We start from the raw sequence: 27,920 nt of genomic DNA, 5'->3' as shown, positions 1-27,920 counted from the left end.
CCCAGAGCCAGTCGCGTGCTCGATCTACTCAGCGTGTCCTGGGGTCCCGCGGGGCCTGGGCGGGAGCGCGCGCGCGCGCCTCGCCTCCCCCTCCCCCGCCCCCGCCCCGTCAGGGGCTGCACGGCAGAACCGCGGGGATGGAGGCGCTGCGGGCGGCGGGCCGGGCCGTGCTGCGGAGCCCCCGACTCGCCCGCCACGGCCTGGGGCTCTGCTGGCACCGCAGTAAGTGTGGGGCGCTGGTGGGAGCGGTCCGGGGGCGGCGAGGGTCGTGGGGGTGTTGAAGGTGAATGGGGGGTACTGAAGATGAGGGCAGGGGGGTGCTGAGGGGAGTGGGGGTATTGAGAGTGGAGTGGGGATACTGAGGGGGGCTGTGGGGGTATTGATGGCGGGGGCAGGGTGGGGGGCTGTGGGGGTATTTCACAGTGGAGATACTGAGGGGGGCTGTGGGGGTATTGATGGCGGGGGCAGGGTGGGGGGCTGTGGGGGTATTTCACAGTGGAGATACTGAGGGGGGGTTGTGGGGTATTGACGGTGGGGGCAGGGTGGGGGGCTGTGGGGGTATTTCACAGTGGAGATACTGAGGGGGGCTGTGGGGGTATTGACAGCGGGGGCAGGGTGGGGGGCTGTGGGGGTATTTCACGGTGGGGATACTGAGGGGGGCTGTGGGGGTATTGATGGCGGGGACAGGGTGGGGGCTGTGGGAGTATTTCAGGGTGGGGATACTGAGGGGGGCTGTGGGGGTATTGACGGTGGGGGCAGGGTGGGGGGCTGTGGGGGTATTTCACAGTGGAGATACTGAGGGGGGCTGTGGGGGTATTGACAGCGGGGGCAGGGTGGGGGGCTGTGGGGGTATTTCACGGTGGGGATACTGAGGGGGGCTGTGGGGGTATTGATGGCGGGGACAGGGTGGGGGCTGTGGGAGTATTTCAGGGTGGGGATACTGAGGGGGGCTGTGGGGGTATTGACGGTGGGGGCAGGGTGGGGGGCTGTGGGGGTATTTCAGGGTGGGGATACTGAGGGAGCTATGGGAATACTGTGGGTGAGGGAGGTGTAGGGTACTGAAGGGGATTGTGTGGGTACTGAGGGTGGGGTTGGGGGCTGTAGGAGTATTGAGGGGCAGGGTGAGGGTATTGAGAGTGGGGGGCAGTGACAGCACGGTCTTAGATCTGTGGGTGAATCTAGCTGTTGGGGCTCTTTTTCTTTCAGCTTGGTGGGGGCACTAAGGGTGGAATGGTAGGGATTAGAAGGCGAATGGAAGCAGCAGGCATGGTTGAGGGGGGCCGTGGTGGGGGTGAGTCTTGGCAGGTGGGGCCCTTTTTGTTCTCCCCCCAAGTTGAGTGCCAGGGGCTAACAAGGCCAATTCAGTTAAGTGCTGTATATTTTTGTATCCATGAAGGGGACTGATGATTAGGGAAAGACAGCTTGAGTTCTTGGCTCCCAGGAGTGAGGCAACTCCTCTTTCTTTTGAATTTAAAGTCAGTTCCCTCATAATGGGAGGGAAAGAGGAAGGGAATTGAACTCCTCATTGCCCTCCCTTTCAACAGCAAGGAATCAGCACATTAACTGGCTATTTCTGTTAAAATGATCAGTAGTAAAATAATGAATGATGACACTGGGCTTCAGAGTCAAGATCCCATTGGGATAATTTGGACAATTACACCTCTCGGGATATTGTTTGAGGCAGATTCAGGAACACAACACTGGGCCTGTTGCAGCACAGGAAGGGTGGGGAAGAGGGACATGGCTGGAAAATTACAATTCCCACATAAAAACAACAAGGAGTCCTTGTGGCACCTTAGGGCATGGCTACACTTGCAGATGTAGAGCGCTTTGAGTTAAACCAGCCTTCAGAGAGCGCAGTAGGTAAAGCGCTGCAGTCTGTCCACACTGACAGCTTCAAGTGCATTGGTGTGGCCACATTTGCAGCACTTGCAACAGCATTGGGAGCGGTGCATTATGGGCAGCTATCCCAGCATGCAAGTGATTGCAACATGCTTTTCAAATGGGGGGGGTGGAGTGTGACAGGGAGTGTGTTGTGTGTATGTGGGGGGAGAGAGAGTGGGTTCTTCTGGGGCTGAGAGCATGTCGGCATGCTGTCTTGTAAGTTCAGACAGCAGCAGACCCCCGCTCTTCCCCCAGCCTCTCTCGCGCACACACACAGCATTCCACACTAATGGCTTGCTTTGTCTCGGAGCAGATAAGTAGCCGGCTGTCAGAAACGGAGCTTTCAAAGGGCATATCCGCATTCCTGCAGCGATTCAAAAACAATGACAAGAGTGGCCACTTGACTTAAGGGGATTATGGGTCATTTCCGGAGGCTGATCAGAGTGCAGTAATGCAACAGCTCGTTCACACTGGCGCCGCGGTGCTCCAGTAGAGGTGCAGCAAATGTTATTCCACTTGCCGTGTGGAGTACCAGCAGCCCTGTACCGCAGAGTCAGAGCGCTCTATGTGCCTTGCCAGTAGTAGAACAGCTTAATCATTCAACACCCGAGCTCTGCTTTTCAGTGCCCCTTCTCCATCACAGCTACTTCCCTTCCAGCACCCCCATTGTTCCACTCAGCTCTCCCCACCCCAGGTGCCTTGCAGTCAACATCTCCTTCCTTCTGATCAGCCAACAAGCAGCCTTAGTTTGCAAATGCAAACTTGGACAAGTAGTGAGGTAGTGCGCCCGGGGCTCCTTTATTGCGCTGTAACTCGCAAGTGTAGCCAAGTCCTTAGAGGAAAAAACCCACTTCATCAGATGCATGGAGTGAAAAATACAGTAAGCAGTTTGTTGCCAGCTGTGTCCGCATATCTATTCAAGGGACACCATCATAGGACCTAACCACATCAGGCACATCTTCAGGGGCTTGTTCACCTGCACATCCACCAATGTGATATATGCCATCAGGTGCCAGCAATGCTCCTCTGCCATGTACATTGGCCAAACCGGGCAGTCTCTACACAAAAGAATAAATGGACACAAATCAGACATCAAGAATTGTAACATTCAAAAAACAGTAGAAAGCACTTCAGTCTCTCTGGACACTCAATAACAGACTTAATTCTTCAACAAGTCTTCAATTCAACAAAAAAACTTCAAAAACAGAGTTAACGAGAAACTGCAGAACTGGAATTAATTTACAAACTGGACACCATCAAATTAGGCCTGAATAAAGACTGGGAGTGGATGGGTCACTGCAAAAAGTAATTTTTCCTCTGCTGATACTCACACTTTCTTATCAACTGTTGGAAATGGCCGATGTCCACCTTGATTGCATTGGCCCCATTAAGACTACAAAAGTAATTTTCCCTCTCTTGATATTCACCCCTTCTTGTCAACTTTTGAGAACAGGCCACTTCCACCTTAACTGAATTGGTCTTGTTAGCACTCACCCCCCACTTGGTAAGGCAACTCGCATCTTTTCATGTGCTGTGTGTGTGTATGTATGTATGTGTGTTTGTGTGTGTATGTGTATTTATATATATAATATACAGCTTACTGTATTTTTCACTCCATGCATCTGATGAAGTGAGTTTTAGCCCATGAAAGCTTATGCCCAAATAAATTTGTTAGTCTCTAAGGTGCCACAAGGACTCCTCGTTGTTTTTGTTGATACAGACTAACACGACTATCCCTCTGAAAGCAATTCCCACACAATAAGCCTTGAAAGCATTAAGCTGGGGCTGCTAGAACACAGGGCCCAGCTGTGCTAACTGAAAGCAGTATTACTGCAAACATTCTCACCTCACCTACACTGAACTGCTCAGCATGTACTCACCATCACCTGTCTCGCCACCCTTGTGAATGCCCCGTGGCTTCATACTGATGTGAGTGAGGTCTGGCATCGGGTCCCTGTCTCAGTGCGTGAGATATTCAGGGGAAACACAGCAAACGGGGGAGTGCTGCTACTGCTGGAGAGTGATCTGGATTGGTAACTCAGTAGAAATGAGGAATCAAAATTTGCATTTGCGAACTGAGGCTGCTTGTTGGCTGGTCAGAAGGAAGAGGGAGATGTTGACTGCAAGACATCTGGGGTGGGGAGAGCTGAGTGGAACAATGGGGGTGCTGGAAGGGAGATAGCTGTGATGGAGAAGGGGCACTGAAGAGCAGAGCTCGGGTGTTGAATGATGAAGCTGTTCTTTCCTTGCTCTTAGTGGCTTGGGCTGTGCCTTTTCTGGGGAAAGGGGCTCTATGCTTTCTGGATAGTGGGGTGGGCAGGCCAGACTGTCTTCAGGAGGAGATTGTGCAGAGCCTGAATGCTCTGGTGAAAGCACTTTGTGCTCCTGGCCCTGTTCTGCCTTTGGAGACTCACTTTTTTTCCAGACCCCCAGCTCCCCTGAGTGCAGATGAAAGTGGAACAGTTGGTGGTAGCAGGACCATGTTGCTAAGATACAGGAAGCTGGAAATCTCAGCAGCCTCCCCTCTCTGGAGAGCTGCAGAGTGGGAAGAGTTAGAGTAGTCTAGCAGGTGAGGCCTGAGCCAGCATGAGACCAGCCCCACAGTGATGGCTGGAGATCTCACACATATGCACCCTGATACTCCAGTGGGATGGGCTTCCCCAATCCATAACCATGCAGGTGGGGACCACACATAAAGCTGAAGGGGCAAAAGGATCTTAATATGGGACATAGTCACTGAGCCAGCCTGACCTGGGGAATGCCAGCCCAGCCATGTATGTGGAGCTGGGGAGAAGGGAGGCGCTAGCCTGGCCCCATTTATTTAGTTTTCACTTACAATTGAATCCTCCCCTTTCTAACTAGCGGTTTCTTGCCCTACTTTTTGAATCAGGGTCACTTGCTTCAGCTAGTGAAAGATGCTGCAGGAGGCAGTGACTGAGAGGGTTCCCTGGGAAGGCTTACACTGTCCAGATTGTACAGAGCACAGAACCAAGCTGTTCTCCCACTGATTCATGCCTGCCATGCACTCAGAGCAGCCTCCTTGTTAATGTGCCTTCTGTCTGTTGTACCTGCTGAGAGGCAGGGACCTGGATCCTTGGACTGTGGGCCATGTAGGCCCTGTACAGATTGTGTCCAAAAAATGCCATATAAAGCTATTATCCTGGACTCCAGTTGATAAGTTTCCACTCATGCCCCTCTTCTCATGCTCAGACTTTTGCATATTGCACTTTTTCCACTGAAATGTTGCTTGTAACTTGGGCTTTGCCCAGAGCGGAATGGCCCTGGAAAGTTTTAGCAAAATCTTGGGGGAATGAAAATTGCATGGAAGGCAAAAAGTAGGTCAAGAAACAAAAATGTGCTCCTGTTGCTTTAATCACACTTTTGCCTAAGGAAGCTGCCTTGTGATCGTGGCTAGTGATGCCTTAGTGTAGTCTCCAAGGTATACATTAATGTATGTGGCCCTGTCTCACCCATTCCCCAGTTGTGTTCCATATTCACCATCATATCATGTTCCTATTGAGATAGTGCCTCCACCAGAGTTCACAATCTTATGTTTATACAGCACTCGGCACAACGGGGCACCAGTTCTGCTGCTGAGTGTTACTGTAATGCAGAAAATCATGTACAAGATGATAGCAGAAAATCTGATTGTCAGACAAGAGTGATTAAAGCAATAGGAGCATATTTTGGTTTATTTAGATCTCCACAAGTCTTCTGACCATGTGCTCCCTACGCACATGTAGAATTAATTCAATTACAAATATTACAGAAAAAAATGAAGATTATAAACTTTCTTACGCGATTAATCCACTTGGATTATAATACCCTCAATAGCAAGCTGTTTTGGAGCCTATTCATCCACCAGGAGAGTCTATGAATAAGATTATTGCTAACTTCAAACCAAGTGGGGCTCAAATCTAACCCAGTGATTTAGGAGAAGCATAGATCTGAGTGCTGGTGGAATATTCTGCCTGCCATGAGTGCTGCATCCGGCACTAGCTGGAATTTCCAAATGCTACCCCATGTAGAGCGTGCTGCTGTGATCCAGGCTCGAGTTTGCATTGGTCTAGTTAACTGGGCAGATACGTGCCCTCAGAAGGAAAGTAATCACCTCTAGCTAAGCACAGTTAGAAAAAGTGCTGTTGGCCAGGCTGCTGCCTGGACTCCAGAAGCAGCTGGGGAGCCAACAAGTTCCCGAGCTGGGAGCCTGTGCAATGAATGGCAGGGAGCACAAGGGGGCCAAAAGAGCCGTTTCTGCCACTTGCTTCCTTCCTCTCTCCCTCCAGCCTGCATAGGATACCTCAGTGCTGTCTGGGCTGAGTCTCAGGCAGGTCCCAGTCTGCGAGGCCGTGGCTAAATTGTTTAGGCAAGAACTCTCTAGAGCTGGGTCTCATCAGCATCCTTAAGGCACTGCAGCTTGTATCTCCTTATTCATAGTTCCAGAGCCACCTTGACAAGAGGGCTGGCAGAGTAGAGGCCCACAAGCGCTCAATTGCCAATGCTCAGAATGAGAGGAATGAACCCTTCTAGCCCTGCAAGGATCTGTTTGGGGCCTGTCCCTATTGAGTGCATTAGGAGCTCTTACCCACACAAAATTCTCTGTTACACACGCTGTAGGGCACCCACCTTTACCCAACCATGTGCTCAAGGTATAAGGCACCCAACTCTACCCTAAATTTGTTACCCGCAGACTCTAGGACACCCCACCTCTACCTAGTTCCTAGGGCTCAAGGCATAACCTGGTTGATTTAGGCACCCCCACCTTTTGCAAGTTCATAAGGGTCCAGGCCATCCATACCCAATTGCTAGGGCTCAAGGCATAATCAATGGCAGGTTTATGGGGTCTTTTACCAGTGAAAGAGCTTTACACAGTAATATCCTTAACCTCTATTTATTAACAATCACCAAAACAGAATGCACACACTAAGCATACCATGCTCACCACTCCCAATAAGGCAGGTGAACTTTTCTTGATGGCCAGTTAGGATCAGGTCATCTGGGGACTTCAGCTTCTGTACAGTGTGACTGACAACGTGTTGAGGTCTGACAGCTCTGATCTTGGGGTATGTCCTGGAGTTGGTTCCAAAGAACTTTGTTTTGGACCTCAGTTTATATAGTGAAACTTGGGTCTTGCTTAGCTGTACCTTAATCAATCATTTTACTAAAATATTACTAAACAATTTTCTAGCCAATCCTAACAGTGTAAAGCAATTCTTTAGCCAATCACGTCCTGCTACCCTAGCTGATTTACATCTTACAACGTTAGTTATGCAACAGACAAACAATCAAAGAACTAGATAGAGACAATATAGATAAACGATAAATGGGGACCATAAAGACAAAACAATAAAGAAGTAGGATTTTCACAACCGTAACTGTTGACCAATTGATTTCTTGCCACAGAGAATGCTATTAAACAAAGTTTTCTTTAACCATCTTGAGATCTGTTTCTTTTTCTGGTGATGGGCACTATTAGGACAGGTTCACCTTCTTAACAGCCCGATATTACATTGGTTTAATGTAATGTAGATGGAATGTGAAGATGTGACTTTCTGCTTCTTGGCTCATGACTCTTGCTCTCTTAGTACGGCTACAGGAAAAGGCCTCATCATTACAGAGTGGGGTTGGGCTCTTGATCATAACCTGCTTAAAAGCATCTGAAATGTGGGCTTTCACACTGTCTGTGGGAAACGCCTTTGTCCAAACCATTTCCAGCACTGAACTGAGCCTCTGACACATGGACTGGGGCCTTCCTGGAAGGGATGAAATATGGTTCTGAAAAGAGGCTCATCTGCAAGGAGCAGGAAAGACCCTGCCCTGTGCTGAGGAAATCCATGCCAATCTGATGTTCACAATATTAAGAGCCCCAGGTTGACTCACCAATAAGAACAGCCATACTGGGTCACTGATTCATCTTGCTCTGTACCTTCTGTGGCCAGTGTCAGATGCTTCAGAGGGTGTGAGAAGAGGGCAACTACAGTATAGAATGGTCCATCCCCTGTGATCCATTCCCATTACCCTTACAAGGGTAAGGCCCTGGCCTCCTGTTTCTTGTCATTTCTATAGTTCCCCTCCCTGTAACTAACCTAGCTGGTGCTGTTAGCAACCATCTTCCATGGATTTTAAACAGTAGGTTTAGAGCCTCAGTTCCCCCTGTTAAGCTACCCATTTGTTTCTATTACTGGCTACTGGGCAGAGTAGAGATCAATGAAACATTCACATTAAAAGTTGCTTCCATATATCAAATGTGATGGTACTTTGACCAATAAATAGGTCTGTCATCTTCAGAGATAGAGACTTATTTATCCATTTATCAAAGACTTAGATCCTGTGGGAGCCAAGCTGAAGCTGGAGTGGCACAAATGGAGATTCAGATGTATTCATACCCTATTTCTAAGCCACATGTCCCACATACTGTAGCTGCAGCATGTGTAATTATGTAACTCATTCCCCATAGCCTCCTGCCATGAGAGTGCAAAGCTCTGTGGTTACTTCTTTCTCAAAGAAGCTAACTGGACGTGCTAGGAGAAACCGGGGGCTGGCCATTGGGAACTTTCTTCATTCTAAACAAACATTCTATGTCTTCAGGAAAAATGCTTGCAGCTTGAAAGGCAGCAGGATGTGGACTTCAACAAAGACTAGTGCCCTTATGCCCCATCTCTCCCACATGCTGCACCCTAGGTCTGGATGCCCTTTCCCCTCTCCTTCTCTGAGTCCCTCCAAAAACCACCTCTCTTCCACGTACCTGAGTTCTCACCTTTGAGAAGGGCTAACAAAATCTTTCCTTGAGCCATGGTGCTGCCTAGCCTTCATGGTGCAGGCATGTCCTATCCAACTCCTGCTCCGACTGTTTAGCTCTTGGGCTAGTAAGACCATGCCCCAGCAGAATTATGACTTCTGGATAACAACAACAGGGACTCTGATTTTAATTTAACCTAGCTGTGACTGTTTAAAAATTATGCATTGAGCAAGTGCAGTAGAGAACACTATTGTGTGCATGGTGCACTTGTGGCCACTGAGTTAAGGGCCAGTCCTTGGGAATGGGCGATGGGATGGACCACTTGATGATTACCTGTTCTGTTCATTCCCTCTGAAGCACCTGGCATTGGCCACTGTGGGAAGACAGGATACTGGGCCAGATGGACCTTTGGTCTGACCCAGTATGGCTGCTCTTATGTTCTTGCAAGATGCAGTGCACCCACCGCTCCCAGCAAAGTCAATGGAAGCTGGGAGCACTCAGCACAACATCTCACAGGATCAGGCTCTGTGTAGGCACCAGTTGGGTCAAGGAGCTTACAAGTTCTGCTGGCAAAGCAAATGTCTCCGGAACAAGGAGCTTAGAGCATCATAGGATTGATTTTTTTTCCCATTTAAAAGCAAAAAACTGAGAAATTAAATGCACACCCTGGTGCTGGTAGCATCACTGAGAGGGGGATCTTCAGAAGGAGAAGTGCACACAGCACCATTAACTCTGCTGCAGGGCACCTACTGCAAATAGTAACAAATTGCTGGAGAGAATCAAGCTAGGAACAGTGCATCTGATACCAGCATGGCAGCTGTTTGTGCATGTAATCACTCACACTAAGTACACTATCTATGCCCCTGCAGAGCTCCCGGAGAACTGGGCCGACATGCAGGAGCCCCTGCTGGAGGGGATAGGCTTCACACTCAAGTACCTGGGCATGACGCTGGTGGAGAAACCCAAAGGAGAAGACATGGCAGCCAATGCCATCCGCCGGATCATTGCTATGGTAAGAGATGCCCCCCCAGTGCTGGACTTCAGTATGTCTGCCTGCCTGGTGAGAGAGGTTGAAGAAAGTATTTAGGTACTCAGCCCCACAGAAGTAGGGGGAACTGGACTAAGTGATTGTTTCCCAGGCCTTATGCTGCTCTTAGCTCCTCACCTTCTGTTTCTAACATGCTCATGGTCCCACAGCCCATGTGTCCTGCCCTCTGAGTCAAGCCTCCAGAGCATCAGATGGCAACTGGCCCCTGTCCATGCAGAGGAGGGGGCCCAGCAGGGGCCTTGCTCTCTGCAGAGGGAGACTCTCAGTTCCACTTGCATGCAGGGGAGGGAGAGAGCCTACCTCTCTGCCTGCCTCTAGCCCCTTCTCTGAGAATCTCAAAGCACTTTCCAGAAGGGAAGCTTGATCAGTGACTTCAATCCTGTTACATAGATGGGGAGTTTGAAGTGCAGAGAGGGGAAGGGATCTGCCCAGGGTCACGCAGTATGGCAGAGGCATGAACAGAACCCAGGAGTCCTGGCTCCAAGGGTAGTGCCAGAACCCCAGGCCCAGCCTTTCCCACCTCCTATGATACTGACATTTGCTAGCTGAGATCCCAGTGCCTGGGGTGCTGCAGAGGGTCTGGACTGCTAATTCCAAAGGAGAGTGACAGGAGCCAGAATCACGCACCGGGTTTTGGTCAGTGACTAAAGTGCCCCCTGTGCATTTCCCCTCTCCCCGTCTCCAGGCTCGCGTGGGAGCCAAGAAATTCCAGAAGGTGATTCTGACTGTCTCTCCGAGGGGCATCTCACTGCAGGACGCTGAGACCAAGGAGATGATAGAGTGTGTCTCCATTTACAGGTGTGTGTAGGGGAAGTGGAACAGAAAAGTGAAAGGTACTAGGCTACTAGGAATAGGGGGCGGGAGGATTTTGTCAGCTAGGAGGTGGTCCCCTGTGCCCTTTGTCAGTGGGAATGTCTTCTCTTCACCTTCCTAGTCAGCAAACAGCCCTCCAGCCCTGTCCCATCGGTGACCCTAGTGCCCTGTTCCAGCCCCAAGCTCAGTTGACTTTGCACTAGGCTGTGGTGTGGGACTTTATGGAACTGTGCGCACCCTGGCAGGCTGCAGTGGGACAGGTGCAGGTGGGTGGCTCCACGTGCTGTGCATTGGTAAGAGAGAGATGCCAGGCCACACGTGCTGTGGTGGGCATAGGGGTTGGGGGGATGTGGTCCCGCACATCGTGGGAAGGAGCTGCGTGTAGAAGGTTCTAGGCTTCAGCAGCCTGTGTTGGGGGGCACAGAGAGTGGAGAAAGGTCTGTGTGTTGGGAGGCAGGGTGTCTGTTGGGCTGGTCAGGGCGGAAGAGGGTTATTTGTGTTGGGGGTGTTGTGGAAGTGGAAGAGGGATGTGTGTCATGGAGTTGGGTGGGTGTGTGTGTCAGGAGTGTCTGTCCGGGGTGGGGGCACAAGGAGGGAGTCTGTGTGTTGAGGGGGCAGAAGTAAGGGAGTTTGTGTGTGTCATTCTTAGGATGGAAAGGCCTCCTCCAAGAGGAAGGTTTTGCAGTGCTTCATAGGCTGAATCTGGATGCCCCTGCTCTCCCCTGGAAGTTTGTTACATAGCTTGTTCCTCTCCTCTATGCTTTATCTCCAGATCCCACATGCTTTGTCCTGGGCTGTGTGATCTGTGCCATCCCACAGCAGCAACACTGTCACGGGGGTTCAGCGATTAAATTCAGTCTTTGTAGCTGGAGCTTAATCTAGTAATTGCTCTGAAGATTAGAATGAAGGCCTTAAACTGTCATTGGAAGCTGACTAGGAGCCTTCCAATAGGAGGAGTGAAGGCAAATAACCTGACTAGTTTTGACAGAGCTTGATAAATTTATGAACTGGAGTTGTCTGATAGCAGGGGACTTGGTGACCCCAGAGGTCCCTTGCAGTCCTTTGTCATTTGTTCCTATGGAAGACAGTGCTGGGACTTGAGCACAGGCCTGATATGCTCATAGGGTATGTCTACACAACCTGCAGCAGCGAGCACCCAGCCTGGGTGGACACACTTGTGTTAGCGGGGCTTGCGCTAGTGCTCTAAGAATAACTAGAATTGCAGCACTTTGAAGTTGCGGCTCAGGCTGGAACTTGGGCTCTGAAGGCCACCCTCCTCCTTAGGATTCAGAGTCTAAGCCGCAATGTGCTGTCTACTCAGCTATTTTTAGAGCACTAGCGTGAGCCCCACTAGCCCAACTCTGTCAGCCCCAGCTAGAGGGCACTGCCATGGGCTGTGTAGACATAACGTAAGTGGCATGGGCCATGGAGAAGGCAGCCAGCCATGTACTGACTGGAGCCTGTGCATCATCATCACATTCAGCTTCAGACAAAGTTATTGCAGTTATCCAGCCTGGTGGTGATCCATGTGTGGATCACTGTGGCCAGGTCCTCTTCTGGCAGAAGGATAAGGTTCCCTAGCAAGCTGGAGGTGAAAGGAGGCTACCTGGTTGTCCAGCTCAGTGAGGAGTCCAGCAGGACCCTGAACCTAGATGCAGCTCAGAATAGGGACTGTCAAGACAACGTCTTGGACAGCTCTTCAAGGTGTTCCCCATTCCACCCACCATCACTTCAGTCTTGCCTGGGTTCAGCTTGAGCCAGCTGCTCTTCCTCTATCTTTAGCTAATATCCTGGCCTTGGCACAAGCTGGATTCAGGCCAGGATACAGGATGGAAACTGATTTAGTGTCACTGATGATGATCTGCTGTGGATGGATGGAGGACTGATTCTGAGCAAGACAAAGGTGATGCTGGTGTCAGAGGAAAGTACTGTAAGGAGTTCACAGCCCCAATACAGTCTCCACTGGTGGGAGGTTCATACCCACAATTGGTCAGTTCAGTTCAAACTGTAGTCTAGGAGACTCCTGGATTCTTCACTGATGCTGAGCTCTCACTCAGCAGCAGCTTTAACGCTGTATACTATCTCCATGGCTAGAAGACCCTGCACCATCCTGGTAGATGATGACCTGCCTCAGTTATACCTGCTTCATTCCCCACCATCTGCATTACAAAATGCAATACACCTGGAGCAGGAGCCTTCAGACCTTAGGGAACTCCAGCTAGCTCAGCCTTCTGCAGCACATCTCCCTAGCAACATGGGCTCCTGCAATCACATCACACCTGTGCACCACTCCTGACGCTGGCTGCCCATAGAATATGCGGTCAAGTTCAAGGTCTTGGTTCTGGGCTTAAATTCATGGTGTAGAGCGGGGTGCAGGTGGAGGAGGCAGGCAGAGAACAGTTTATAATCCTCCAGGATCTCGGGCAGCCTTTATGCCCCTTGCCGGTAGATCAGGCTATCTGGTCACTCAGGGCAGGAAACATGGTAGGGCCAGCACCAAATTACAGCCCCTAACGAGTGCATCGACCCCACCGCTCGCACTCAGGGAGCCTGTTGAGTGTTCCTGTGCTGGGCTGCCATGGCCAGCATGGGGCTGGTAAAAGGGAGCAGCATATCCCCTCCCTGCTTGCCGTGGGTATTATATGCTGTTGCCCCTCCTGACTCATCTCTCATGGGCGACCCCTGTGTAAGACTCCCCAGCAACATATCAGCTTAGCCAGCTCAGTGGTGCCCAGACACCCCAAGCCCAGGCTGAACCCTGGGCCTCTGGCTGCTACCAAACCTGCCCAGTCACTTGGAGCTAGCACCGTCCCCCTGAATGGCTATTCCTTCTTGCAGGATTTCCTACTGCACCACGGACAAGCTGCAGAACAAGGTGTTTGCCTACGTGGCGCAAAGCCAGCAGAGTGGAGCACTGGAGTGCCATGCCTTCCTCTCACCCAAGAAGAAGATTGTAAGCACCTGCCCTTAGCAAGAAGAGGTCCAGGATGGGTCCAGCAAGTCCCCTCTGCCCAGGAGAGGGAAGATCCCTGCTTCCCCAGCACCTCCAGGATCAAACCATCTGTCCATGCCATGTTTCAGAGGGTGCCATCCCTACTCTGCTGCCTGATGCCCTTCTCCCAGAAAGAACAGCATTCTTCCCATCACCTGTCACAGATCCACAGGACCTGTGCTATGCCCCCACTTTTAAAGAGTCTCTTGGAGGAACCCCTTTAGTGTGACACATCCCCAAGGATTTCCCACTTGTCCTTCAGGGTTGGCCCTCCATCCTCACCTCCTCAGACACTGAGCCTCAGACACAGAACCAGTCCCAGATTTTTCCAAAAATGTGTGTTCTGCACTGTCCAGCCCTCTCCTGGCAGTTCAGATGTTAAAGGTTCATTGCCCTTGTAAAGGGACAGTATTCAACAATTCACTACTATAGCCAGAATTATAAACAGATCAGTTTAAACACAGCAATGGATTAGTTTAGATTAAAAATGAAACAAGGTTGTTTAACTGCAAAGAGAGAGGTTTTAAGTGAGTACAAGTATGAAGGATTAAAGTCGAAAATGTTTACAAGAAAAATAAAGATAAAATGCTTTCTAGTAACTAAAACTTTACAAGCTAGACATGGTTCAAGGTAAAATCCTTACCACATGTTCCCAGCAACAGGGCTGACCAAATTCTCAGCTCAGGATCTCCTCCCAAAGTCAAAGGGCTGCTTCCTTTGTCATCTTAGGTGCGAGAGAGAGAATGAATGAACCTGCGGTGTTTGTGTCCCTCACTTTTATAGTTACCCTTTGAAATGCATTTTCCTGAGGGTTACCCCTAAATAAAGCTCATTCCAGCTGTGAGGACAGAGACATGGAGGCTCAAGGTGAAAGAGGTTCCATGTTGTTGTTTGCTAAAATGCAGATTGCTCTGTTCCTGCCCCCCTTTGTTGCCAAAGCATGGCCACTTGACCAGTGATTGCCAATCACCTTTGATGACAGCTGGCTAGAGGTGTCAGCTTGTCCTGCGTCTTTGAGAAACCGGTTTACCCCCTGTCCAGACTTGTCTGGTAAACACGTTGTAGTTATAATTTCAGCTCATGTTCATAACTCTTAATACAGATTCCGTACATATACTCCACAAGAATATTGATGATAAATGTGTTACTAGTTTTTAAATGACAGGTTTCAGAGTAGCAGCCATGTTAGTCTGTATTCGCAAAAAGAAAAGGAGTACTTGTGGCACCTTAGAGACTACCAAATTTATTAGAGCATAAGCTTTCGTGAGCTACAGCTCACTTCATCGGATGCATTTAAAATGATACCTCACAAGACATATTTTGCACAAAGACTATTATAGTATGTGTAGGGTGTGACACACACCCTTCATGTCTCCTACTCTGCCAAAAGAGCAGTGTTAACCCTTTGTCACCCACTGGGTAGCAAAGCGAAGTAAAGGAGGAAACTGAGGCACACATAGACTCCATAAAAATATTACAGAAAATTCTCACTTCATCCCAGCCCCCCAGCGTTCCCCTTTCCCATCTAAAGTGTCTGTTATTCCCAGCTGACTTGCACCTTCTACTGGCTAGGCCTTCAACTGCCAGCCCCTGTGACTCATGTAGTTATGAGCCCTCCAGCCCCTGGTGCGTCTCAGCTGGAGAGAGACGGGCGAGAGAGAAGAAGTTCCTGGGAGGAGGGAGTTGGGGTGTGGGACTGGTTTTCCCCCATAGGCCAACTGACTACAGCACCCTCTATTGCTGCCCCCCACCCCAGGAAACTGGCTAGTCCCTTCTGGACTGGCCAGTGCCCTGTGAATTTATGAAAGCAATGAATGCAATATTATCCTGATCCCCATCCCCACAGCCTAGTGATCCCAGGACTCTGTTCTGTTCCTGACACTTCACTATGCTTGTGCCTTTCCCCAGTGCCCTGCAGACCTGATCACTCCTCCCTGGGGAAGAGGCACTCTGTATGCTCTGATACATCCCCTCCCTAGAGGACTCTACCTTACTTTCTTTCTCCTCCCTTTCAGCTCTGGGAGTGCTGGATGTTGTGGGTGGTAGGGGTGCTGAAGGAAAAGATGATGGGTTTGTGGCCAAGGGATATGGGGGAGGTGGAAGCAAGGATGCTGGGGATTTGTGGGCAAGAGATACTGGCAGGTTAAGGGGTGCTGGCCTTGGGGTCATGGGGCACTTGTAGAGGTTCTGGGTGAGCAGGAGGTTCTGGCGGGAGGGGGTGCTAGTGCAGGAGTGGGTGCAGGCAGGCTGCCTCGTTATTGACCCCCTTGTGTCTCTTGCATATAGGCCCAAGCCGTGACTCTGACTGTGGCTCAGGCCTTCCAGGTGGCACTAGATCACTGGGAAGCAGCACAGGCAGGTAGGAGAGAACTGTCCCCTGACACCTCCCTCTGACCAGCCCAGGATTCCCCTTGGGACTGACCAGGGCTCTTGCTGGGGAAATACACCACAGCATGAAGAGCAGCCTTCTCTGAGCCAGCAATCCTGGGCCCCTTTCGACCCCCACCCAAGTCCCTGGATCTCTGGCAGTGGCAGTTCCCAGCTTGCTTTTAATCATTTAACACTTCCCCCATCTGCTGACTTTAGATGCAGCTTGAAACCCTGGAGACCCCTGGGAGCCCACATGAAACTTGTCCCTGGGCCTTGGATTCCCAGCCTCTTCCTCCTCTGAGCAGGTTCTAAGGCAGGGGTCGGCAATCTTTCAGAAGTGGTGTGCCAAGTCTTCATTTATTCACTTTAATTTAAGGTTTAGCATGCCAGTAATACATATTAACATTTTTTAGACGATCTCTCGCGATAAGTCTATATATTATATAACTAAACTATTGTTTATGTAAAGTAAACAAGGTTTTTAAAATGTTTAAGAAGCTTCATTTAAAATTAAATTAAAATGCTGATCTTACGCCACTGACCCACTCAGCCCGCTGCCAGCCTGGGGTTCCGCTCACCTAGGCCAGCAGCAGGCTGAGAGGGGCCTGGGCCGGGACCCCGGCTGGCAAGGGGCCGGCAGCCAGAACCCCAGACTGGCAGCGGGCTGAGCAGGGCCGGCGGCCAGGACCCCAGACCAGCAGTGGGCTGAGTGGCTCAGCCCGCTGCTGGTCTGGGATTCCGTCCTCCGGTTTCTGTCACCCAGGGTCCCGGATGCTGGCCCCGCTCAGCCTGCTGCCTTTCTGGGATCCTGGCCTGCCCACAGAGTGGGTACCTACATTCTACCTGGTTCTATACCATTCTCTTCCTCTCTCTGCACTGAGCTAAAGTGGGAGTGCACTGAGCACAGGGCTAGGGGTGAAGGAGCAGGCTGGTGGATGGGGTGTAGGGTCTGGCCAGGAGCTAGAATGAGGGAGGGGGCTCAGGGTTGGGGCAGGAGGTTTGGGTGTGGAGTGCTTACCTGGGCAGCTCCCATTTGGTGCAAGGGGTGCAGGTGGGAATGTGGCGGGGGGGTGCAGGAGCTCCCATTTGGTTCTCAGGGTGGGGGTGAGAATGTGGGGGGTGCAAGAGTCAGGGCATGGGGAGAGGCTGGGTATATGTGGGGGGTGCAGGAGTCAGGGAAGGGGGTTGGGGGTTGTGAGGAGCGTGCAGGTGTCAGGGCATGGGGTGGGGGGGCTAGGTATGTGGGGGGGCTGGAGTCAGTGCTGGGGTTGTGGGGGGAATGTAGGGGTCAGGGCAGGAGACTGGGGTGTGGGGGGTGCAGGAGTCAGGGCAGAGGGCTGGGGGTATGGGCTAGGGTCTTGGGGGTGCTCCCAGCTCCCTGCCCAGAGCAGCTCACGGCAGGGGGCTGGAGGGGATATGCCCTGATTCCACCCCTCTACCCCAAGGCCCCGTCCCCATGTCTTCTCCACCTCCTCTCTGGAGCAGCGAGCATGCTGCGGCTCTGCTTCTCCCTCTCCTGCGCAAGGGCCATCAGCTGATTGGCGGCAGGGAGGGAGAGTAGGAGGGGCAGGAACCCAGCACACTGGGGGAAGAGGCGGGGGAGGGGGGACATTGCCTGCCCTGCCGCAGTAGCCGGCAGGACCAAGCTTCTTCACCCTGCCCCCCGTGGGAGACGAGCGGGCCGGGGTGGGCAGGATTTTTAATGGCACTCTGCTGCCTGCCTGGGTCCCCCGGTCACAGGCCCCGCTCAGCCCGCTGCCAGCCTGGGTTCGGCAGCGGGCTGAGCAGGCCGCGAGCCTTGGACCCGGCAGGCAGCAGCGTGCCATTAAAAATCGGATAGTGTGCCATCTTTGGCACACTTGCCATAGGTTGCCGACCCCCGTTCTAAGGTATCTGCCTCACCTGTCCCCAGGACCCCCAGGCTCTATCTCTGTGTCTTTCACCCTGTTTCAGGCTCTGGACAGTCCCACCCTGAGTGTACCCTGGAGAGCAACAGGCCAGGCAGCACAAGTGAGCCAGCTCCGGTCCCCATGGGGAGCACCCCATTCAAACACCACTTTGAGGTACTGTATATCCAGATCATTGCCCCTGTAAGGTGCAGACTGAGTCCTCCTGGGGTAGCGAAGAGTCTGGCCTGCCAATCCCCACCACAGCAGAGAGCATTGCAGCTGGGCCTGGCTCCCCCCAGGTATATCCAGGGCTGGGATTCTGGTCACTGGGCATCAGGGAAGGTCAGAATGCTAGGGAAAAGCAATTCCTCCCCTGCTGTCTCCCCCTGGCTGAGACACTCCCCCCCTGCCCCCCCGCTTGGCTTGTGCTGCTGACTCCTGAGCCCTCTCACATGCTGGACAGAGCCAAGCAGCATGGCAGGCTCTGGTGCAGGAGGAGGGTGAGCTCTGTGCTCTGAGTCCCTTTAACTGACTTTCAGGGATGGGCAGGGCAGAGGTTTGTTGAGTGGTCCTTGCTGTGGAAGCTGTCACGTGAGGCCCTAGCAGGTCCAGGATTGCAGTCAAGCTGGAAGGGCATATTCAGTGGGGTTCCTTAGGGATCAGTTCTGGGTCCAGTTCTGGTCAACATCTTCATCAGTGATATAGATAATGGCAAAGAGATTACACTTATAAAGTTTGCGGATGATACCAAGTTGGGAGGGGTTGCAAGTACTTTGGAGGACAGGATTAAAATTCAAAATGATCTGCGCAAACTGGAGAAATGGTCTAAAGAAAATAGGATGAAACTCAATAAGGACAAATACAAAGTACTCCACTTAGGAAGGGACAATTTGCTGCATACATACAAAATGGGAAATGACTACCCAGGAAGGAGTACTGCAGAAAGGGATTTGGGGGTCATAGTGGATCACAAGCTAAATATGAGTGAAGAGTGGAACGCTGTTGCAAAAAAAGCAAACCTCATTCTGGGATGTATTAGCAGGAGCATTGGAAGCAAGACAGGAGAATTAATTCTTCTGCTCTACTCTGCGCTGATTAGGCCTCAGCTGGAGTACTGTGTCTAGTTCTGAGTGCTACATTTCAGGAAAGATGTGGACAAATTGGACAAAGTCCAGAGAAGAGCAACAAAATTTATTAAAGGTCTAGAAAACATGACCTATGAGGGAAAATTGAAAAAAATGGGTTCGTGTAGTCTGGAGAAGAGAATATTGAGAGGGGACATAACAGTTTTCAGATACATAAAAGGTTGTTACAAGGAGGAGGGAGAAAAATTGTTCTTCTTAACTTCTGAGGATTGGACAAGAAGTAATGGTCTTAAATTGCAGCAAGGGTTTTTTAAGTTGAATATTAGGAAAAACTTCTTAACTCTCAGGGTGATTAAGCACTGGATAAACTGCCTAGAGAAGTTGTGGAATCTCCATCGTTAGACATTTTTAAGAGCAGGTTAGACAAACACCTGTCAGGGATGGTCTAGATAATACTTAGACCTTCCATGAGGCCAGGGGACTGGACTAGATGACCTCTTGAGGTCCCTTCTAGTCCTACGATTCTATAATCCTATGAGCACCAGGCCCTGTTGTGCTCTCTGGACAGCCTTATTCTGTGTGTAACGGGCTTCTCTGATGCAAGTCTACGAACTCATGCCCCAGTTCAGACCCCAAGTGCAAGTACTCTGTGGTCTCCTCTGGGCACCAAGAGAGCCAGGGTAGGAATTCTGTGTTTTCTCCCCTCCAAGCACCATGGCCTTTCCTTTGTGCCCTAGCCCAAACAATTTCACCACACACACTTGCAGATTAAGCTGTGGTTCACAGGACCAGGACCCTCACAAAAAGCTCTTACGTAAATTAAGTTGTCATGGGATAAGAGGGAAGATACTTTCATGGACTGAGAACTGGTTAAAAGACAGGGAACAAGGGTAGAAATAAATGGTAAATATTCAGAATGGAGAGGGGTAACTAGTGGTGTTTCCCAACGGTCAGTCCTAGGACCAATCCTATTCAACTTATTCATAAATGATCTGGAGAAAGGGGTAAACAGTGAGGTGGCAGAGTTTGCAGATGTTACTAAACTGCTCAAGATAGTTAAGACCAAAGCAGACTGTGAAGAACTTCAAAAAGATCTCACAAAACTAAGTGATTGGGCAACAAAATGGCAAATGAAATTTAATGTTGATAAATGTAAAGTAATGCACATTGGAAAAAATAACCCCAACTATACATACAATATGATGGGGGCTAATTTAGCTACAACTAATCAGGAAAGAGATCTTGAAGTCATCGTGGATAGTTCTATGAAGGCGTCCATGCAGCGGCAGTCAAAAAAGCATGTTTTTTTTGTTGGATGTTTTGTTGGATGGGATGTTAGGAATCATTAAAAAAGGGATAGAGAATATCTTATTGCCCTTATATAAATCCATGGTATGCCCACATCTTGAATACTATATACAGATGTGGTCCCCTCATCTCAAAAAAGATAGACTGCTGTTAGAAAAGGTTCAGAGAAGGGCAACTAAAATGATTAGAGGTTTGGAACAGGTCCCATATGAAGAGAGATTAAACAGACTAGGACTTTTCAGCTTGGAAAAGAGGAGACTAAGCGGGGATATGACAGAGGTATAGAAAATCATGAGTGGTGTGGAGAAAGTGAATAAGGAAAAGTTATTTACTTGTTCCCATAATATAAGAACTAGGGGCCACCAAATGAAATTAATGGGCAGCAGGTTTAAAACAAATGAAAGGAAGTTCTTCTTCACTCAGCCCACAGACAACCTGTGGAACTCCTTGCCTGAGGAGGTTGTGAAGGCTAGGACTATAACAGGGTTTAAAAGAGATCTCATGGAGGTTAAGTCCATTAATGGCTATTAGCCAGGGTGGGTACGGAATGGTGTCCCTAGCCTCTGTTTTTCAGAGGGTAGAGATGGATGGCAGGAGAGATATCACTAGATCATTACCTGTTAGGTTCATTCCCTCTGCGGCACCTGGCATTGGCCACTGTCAGTAGACAGGATACTGGGCTGGATGGACCCTTGGTCTGACTCAGTATGGCCTTTCTTATGTTCTCACCATGCTGATTCTCAGGCAAAGTCAGTGCTCTTTTCAAGTACAAAGCTTCAGGGGTTTATTGTCCTGTAGCTTGGGGCCGCGCGTGGGAGGTGTGTCCGGGGCATCAGGCCTGCATGTAGGCGGTGTGGCAAGGTCATTGGGGCCATGTTGCCGAGTGGGAGCAGTACCCCAGACGGAGTCATCTATTAGGATTGAAGCTTTCCTCTTTCTTGATTTGCCAGGAGGATGAGGAGGAGGAGGAAGACGATGATCTCGATGAAGCCTTTTCTGGGTAGGTGACCATAGGATAGTGAGACCCACCCAAGCCCAGAGCTATCCTGAAGTCTGAGGAGGTGGGGCCGTTTCTTGTCTTTATATGAGATGAGTGCTCCAATTTCTCCTCCCCATGAAGATGTCAGCTGTGGATCCTGCTCCAGCCTGTTCCAGGGGTGCTGTTAGCTTTACTGGCATAGTCAGATATCAAAGGGGAACTGCATTGAAACAAACATTTGTGGGGAAGAGGGGTTGTCTCTGTGGCTTCATCTTCCTTTGGAGAAGTCCCTGGGGAGCAGTGCTGAATGCTAACGCCCCAGAGATTCTACTCCTGGGGGAATTCTGCATGCACAGAATTTATGTCCCCCGCAGATTTCTTTGCTTCCCTGCAGAAAAATGACTTTCTGACAGGGAAGCTAAGGGAAGCCACAAGAGTGGTCATGTGACCCTCCCCAGCAGTATGTTTCGGGGGCCCAGGGCAGCTGGCAGAGAGGTAAATCACTGTAGGGCAGGAGGCAGGACTGGGGAAGACCCAGCTGGTGGCTCCTACCCTGTGCCAGGCTCAGCTGCTAGTCTTGGCTGGGCTGGGGAGGAGTGGACTTCCTCTTCCCTTGCACGGCATCCGGGGCTGGGTCATACCCACCCCCAGATTTCTCCCCCGGCTGAAGGAAGCTCTGCAAACACTCCCCCTTGCCCCACTTCCTGCAACCATCACTCAACTCCAGGGGGTGGGATTCCTGTACAGGGAGCTGCTCCCCTATCCACCCAACTGCTGTGCATCCAGACCCCCCCTCATACCCAGACCCTCCCACCAAGCTTCACAGCCCCGCACTCAGAACCTGTCCCCCCTGCTGATGAGCCCCACTCCCCCTGCACCTGGATCACCCTGACAAGCCACCCACACCCAGATCCGCACCCAACCAAGCCCCAACCAGCTGCATCTGGACCCTCCACTGAGCCCCCTCACACACTTACCCCCCTGCCAAGCTCTATTCCCCCTACACCCAGACCCCTCCCACTGAGCCCCAACCACTTTCACCTGGACCCCCTGCAGAGTCCCATTACCATTGCACCCAGAACCTCTCACAACAAGCCCCCCCCGCACCCAGATCTCCAACTGAGCTGCCCGCACCCAGATTGCCCCACATAGAACACTCTCAACTCCCACCTGGATCCCCCCCCACACTAAGCCCCTCCACACTTGTGCCCTGCCTTGCTGAGCCTGCCTGCCCACACCTGGTACCCTGGCACAGAGGGGCACTGTCCTGGAGTGTTTCTGGACACTGTGTCAGGGTTGGGTGCACTGTGTCAGGGTTGGGTGCAGCCTCACTGCTGAGTCAGTGTTCTGGGGGGAGCTGCACAGTGATCTCCCATCTCTGTGCAGCCAGTGACCTGTGCTCCCCAATGTTATGCTGGATCCTCCACATTTTTTTTGACAAATAACTTTTGCAGAATTTTGCAGAATTTTAAAATATTGTGTGCAGAATTTTTATATTTTTGGCATAGAATTTTTATTTTTTTGGTGCAGAATGTCCTCGGGTGTAAGAAATGCACTCTTTGGGCAGGGCAGCAGAATTCTCTGCATTATGGGTAGTGAGGAAGCTAAAGGGGAATGCAAGCTGGTGCATCCAGAGCAAGGTGGTAGCTTGTAAAGAACAGATTTCAACCGGCCACATTGGTTTGATTGTTTAAATTAGTCACAGAATGAGCAGAGTTAGAGAGCCATGATGGAGTTGGGGGAAGACCTGCAGATAGGGGGCACCCCGAAGGTGGGGAAGAGGGCACTCCTTGGAGTTTGGGGAAGCCTTTGATACTATAGCTCTAAAACTCTTGCCTGAGATTGTCTTGTCCAGGAACATGGCTCATTCGGTGCCCTGAGCCCCGACTGAAGGATAATTAGTCCAGCAGAGTCTGTGCATCTGGGGACCCAGAGATTGCGGTGAGGTCCAGGCTCATATAGAATCTTCATTAAAGCTCTCCGAGGAATGGGGATGATATCACATTAATGACACTAGATGGGGAGGAGCTGTGAGACCAAAATAATCTGCCCAGCCACCACAGTGACAGGTGCACAAGGAGATCCTGCAGACGATGTCTGTCTGTGAGTCATAGATCCCAGATCCCCACCCAACGAAGCCCCAACCAGAAGGGGCCATTGTAATCCTCTAATCTGACCTCCTATATAACACAGGCCAGAGACCTGCCCCACAATAATTTCTTGATTTAGAAATTACCATTGATGGAGAATCCATCACAAACCTTGATAAATTGTAACTGTGAGGCAGTGCAGTGCCTCATACAATCCCCCTTCTCTCTGGAGGAGAGAGTAAAAAGAATGGGACTTTTCAGTTTGGAAAAGAGACGACTAAGTGGGGAAAGGATCGAGGTCTATAAAATCATGACTGGTGTGGAGAGAGTGAATCAGGAAGTGTTATTTACTCCTTCACATTACACAAGAACCAGGGGCCACCTAATGAAATTAATAGGCAGCAGGTTTAAAACAAACAAAAGGAAGTATTTCTTCACAGAACACACAGTCAACCTGTGGAACTTTGTTGCCAGGCGATGTTGTGAAGGCCAAAACTATAACAGAATTCAAATAGATGAGTTCATGGAGGATAGGTCCATCAATGGCTATTAGCCAAGATAGTCAGGGATGCAGCACCATGCTTTGGGTGTCCCTAGATTTTGATTGCCAGAAACTGGGACTGGATGACAAGAGATGAATCACTCGATGACTGCCTGTTCTGTTCATTTCTTCTGAAGCATCTGGCATTGGCCACTGTTGGAAGACTGGATACTAAGCTGGATGAACCTTTGGTTTGATCCAGTGTGGTGGTTCTTATGGACTGGGTGCTGTCACTGAGCCAGCTCAGCTTGTGGGATCTGATAAGGTCACAGCACAGGCAGATCAGCTGCAGTGAACAACACATTGCCTTTTCATCTTATCTGCTCTGGCGAGTGCGTGGCGCTCCCTGCATGTGCCTGAGGCTCCCCATGGGTATACGGACCTGTGTATTTGTTGTGCTATGGCATTGATGGCCAGATGCCACCGCAGTCCTGTTTCACAGAAGGGTGTAATGTGTGCTCTCTTCTTTGTTCCAAGCTGCACTGAGGCAGGCACTCAAGACACAGCAGGTAAAGGGCTTTCTGTTGTATTTCTTCTCCTCTGTTCCCACCCAAGAATTCACTGTAGAGGCATGCTCCGGGGTGCAGTGTGGCGGGGGGTATACATAGGCCCAACCCAGAGGGCTCCTGCAAGTTCTGACTGCTCTCCAGTCCCCCCATCTCCTCCCTTGGCCCCATCCCCCCAGCCATCCTCTCACAGCTCTGGGGCTCATGCCCTTTTGTGTTTCAGACTTTGTGTCTCCCACTCCAGGAGGCAGCTCGTCCATCATGTGCCTACCACAGAGCTGGGCCCCACCTGGCATGCCCCCAACACAGCAGGATGAAATGGGATGGGGGCACTGGAGGCCAAGCACCCACCTGCCACAAGGGACCTTCCTCTAAGGTTTCCACAGGCTAGTGAGGCTTTGTCAGTCTTCCAGTGTTTATATATCACCATAATGGGTTAACCAGTCAGAATCCTCTCTGTGCCGGAGGCTCAGACCAGTCGGCACCTGGAACGTGGACCAAGGAGCATCTCTTCCCCACATTGTGCCTGAGGCATTGCTCTCCTCTCTGCCCTGTGCCTTTGGACTAACTGGTAGCTCTGCTTGCTTTGCTCCTGGGACTTGGCCAGGCAGGTTTCCTTGACTCTTTTGTACGTTCATTTTTGCTTGTACTAGTGAAGCTGCCATGCCAACAACCTCTGGGCTTCCCCACAACTAGGCTCAGCCCAGGCAGTGGCAGGGCTGGCTTCCCACACCCACTGGCCTGCTCTGTGCCACCACCCAGCCTGGCAGGGACTTCCACTAGCGGGAGAAAGGGAGTGCAGCATCCATGGCCTGCATACTGCTCAGCCTATTCATGGAGGGTGCCAGTAATGGTCAATTGGAATTGGTGAGATGGGGCCACCCAGCCCTATGGGCCCCAGAACAGCTCCCTGGCGCACTGGCTGGGCTTGACCCCATGACCAAGGGTGCTGCTTGTTCCCAGTACTGACTGGGCTGGTAACTCAGTTAAGGCCTTTCCCTGCTCTGCTGTCTGGTTCTGGGGCACAGCTGTCTCAGGGCTTTGGCCTCATCCTCATGCTGGGTAAATGCAGCATGCTAGAAAATGCATTAGCCAGCAAACCGAGCTGAGCACCACTCAGCACCCAGCATTTGCAGGGCAGTTGTGTTCCATGTTGTGTTCCTGAGCACGACTGCCCTATGCATATGGGTGTTCCCCACTGTTAGCTGGGCATGAATTCCAGTGTGCTCACTATGGTTAGCTGGGCGTGAGTTTCCAAATACACTCAGTGCACAGTGGTGCTCACCGCTGTTAGCTGGGCGTGCACTCTCAGGCACACAGAGTCCAGAGCATTGTTCAGTTTTCTCTGGCTCACACGTTTTCTTTCTTGCTGTGTTTGCTCTGTGTAGAAGAGACCCATAGGTCCAGTCTTTCCTGTCCCTGTAGCTGAAGCATGGAAGTGTGAACTGAAGGACTGTGTGGATGATGCCCCCTGCAAGCCCTTTATCCTTACTGCCTCTCTCCTTTGGGATAAGGGTCAGCAGATTCCTGCTTCTTAGGGAAGTCCTAGATTTAAGGGCAGGAGGGAGTCCTCTGAGCATCTGGTATGACCTCCAGCCTAGCCAGGCCAGAGGGTGCTGCCCACAGATTCAGGCAGTGGAGGAAGGGGGGTTATTCTCTCCTTCTGTGTAGGTGTCACACTCCTTTGCTGATAGTCCCAGAGAACCCATTTCTTGTAGCCCAGAGAGGACACAAAGCCATGGGCTCTGCTTGCTCCCCTTGCGTCTGTGGGGTGGAGGTCCCCATAGCTCTGACACCTGCAGCCCCCACACCCTTACTTCAGACTCTCACTGTCATGTAGTGAAATCACTGGTTTTTAAATGAAAATGCCACCTTTGTAGAGTGCGATAAAATGAGTTTTTTAACATTGTAAGCTTGACTCTGTCCTTGCGGCCTCTAGCATAGATTTCCTGGGTCCCTCTGAGTTTGGGAGGAGAAGGGTTACTGAGGAAGCAGGCCAGTGGCTCTTCGTGCCCCTTGCTACCTGCTTGGTTTGGTTTGTAAACCTTCAGCCCTGCCCCTTGTCAGGAAGCTCTCCCCCCGCTGCCTGAGTGATAGTGATAGCTTCAGTAGATGATGACACGTCACCCTGGGATGAAGACAATCAAAGAGACTGTAAGGCAGCAGCGGAAGGTCCCTGCCCTGAGCCATACCACTAGGCACCAGCTCTCTGAGGCGATGCTAAGGAGTGGTAGGTCCCACTACCTCTTCTGTGTGATTTGTCTACCCCAGCTCCATGACAGGACTGTGAAAGCACGGGCCACAAGCCTGGGTCAAAATGCCTAGTCCCAGATAGCAAGGGGGCAAGTGATCCCTACCAGCAGGGGCTTCTGAGGGCAGTGAGATGTCCAGGCTCCACCCCCCACACTTGTCTCATTAAGTGAGGTCCCTTTAGGAACACAGGCTAATCCCCCATCCCTCTGCTTGCACTTGGTATAATCTGGTGTGCATGCCCCTTTGTCCCAGCAGGAGATTCTAAGCCCTTCCATCCCCCCTGCCAGCTGGTGTCTCCTGCAGCATTCCCCTCCCAACAGTGCAAATGGGGGAGTCCTGCTCCTGGCCCATGAGGAAAACAGCTTGTGCAGGTTTCTCTTCTCTGTGCTCTAGATCCTGCATCTTGTGTCTCTTGCTGCCATTTTCTCTGAGACTCCATCCTGGGAGCAAACAAGGCCTTTGCTGTTCCCCCTTCAGCTGCCAGCCCCATTTCTCTGTCAAACTACTGTTCTGCCAAGTGCAGGTGGACTGGCAGCCCCAACCAGTGCCATGGAGCTGCAAAGACGGAGGGTCAGTTCTCCCACTTCAAGGCCCTGTAGAGCAATGGGACCATTAGGGGAGGGGGGCAATGGGTGAATCACCTTCCCCAATAGGGACTCCTAGCAGCAGCTTCCAGTAGGGACCCAGCCTGGGCTGATGTCCTGTGCAAGGGAAGTGTGGGGTAGGATGGGATAGCAAGTGCTACGCTTGCTAGGAATCACCAGCACACTTTGATCTGGCAAATGATAGAGAACAGCAGAGGGTGGGCTGCCAGCTTCTTGTGCATATATGCGAGAGTGATCATGCATGCCACAGGACTGGGGGGGGTGGGGGGGTGAGAGAGAGATCCCCTCTCTACAGGTGACTCAGCCAGGAACAGCATTATCGCTGGGTTCCAGCCATCAGCAGAGACCCCCAGGCAGCAGTTCTGGTCACTGCCCATACTGTCTGGAGAGAAGCAGAGGCCATCTCTCGGATGGGAATGGACAGATGGCGGAGGGCCTGCTCCCCAAGGGGAAAAGTGTGCTGTCTCCAGAACTGCCCTGCCCCCAGGAGCGGGTCTGTGCTGAAGGTGGCTGGTGGGAGCATGAGACGCTCTAGCTGCTGGAAAGGGGAGGCCTTTCTTCTTTCAGGAGCCAGCAGTTGCGGAGCTGAAGAAAAATCCAGGAGCAGAGCCAATGGGACTCCTATCCCTCAGCTCCAGTACAGCCTCTGCTGTCCCCCATTTTGCCATTGTCACTGTCCTGCATGAAAAGCTCTGTTTCTCTTCTGTTCCCCCTGCCCAGCCCTCCAGCACCATCCCATCCTGTGTTAGTGGGTCTGTCCCTCAGCCTGGGCAGCTGGCTCACAAGCACTGTGCACACACTGGACTAGCCACCACAGT

The 27,920-nt window shown here is 51.2% G+C and overlaps 1 protein-coding gene across 13 annotated transcripts; it reads left to right on the top strand.

Moving 5' to 3' along the window:
- Positions 1-48: 48 nt before the first annotated feature.
- Positions 49-26,156, top strand: LOC119853231 (low density lipoprotein receptor adapter protein 1-like). Of its 13 annotated transcripts, none has more exons than XR_006279613.1 (10): positions 50-222; positions 9,493-9,635; positions 10,357-10,469; positions 13,323-13,437; positions 15,763-15,835; positions 17,759-17,909; positions 21,079-21,128; positions 23,084-23,210; positions 23,876-24,247; positions 24,489-24,605. XR_006279613.1 is itself a non-coding variant. In XM_043509930.1 (9 exons), exons 1-9 carry the CDS (start codon positions 138-140, stop codon positions 24,633-24,635), a joined length of 909 nt encoding a protein of 302 aa, XP_043365865.1. In that variant the 5' UTR covers positions 49-137; the 3' UTR covers positions 24,636-26,156. The 13 variants fall into 13 exon arrangements, 6 of the variants coding, with proteins under 6 accessions (XP_043365865.1, XP_043365866.1, XP_043365864.1 ...); XR_006279615.1 differs by having other exon boundaries at positions 54-222; positions 17,800-17,909; XM_043509930.1 differs by lacking the exon at positions 23,084-23,210 and having other exon boundaries at positions 49-222; positions 24,216-24,247; positions 24,489-26,156.
- The last annotated feature ends 1,764 nt before the right edge of the window (positions 26,157-27,920 follow it).

This window comes from Dermochelys coriacea, chromosome 3 (assembly GCF_009764565.3).
Source record: "Dermochelys coriacea isolate rDerCor1 chromosome 3, rDerCor1.pri.v4, whole genome shotgun sequence".
Taxonomy (NCBI): Eukaryota; Metazoa; Chordata; order Testudines; family Dermochelyidae; genus Dermochelys; species Dermochelys coriacea.
Note: the sequence above shows the minus strand (reverse complement) of the source record. Positions and strands in the feature narration are given on the sequence as shown.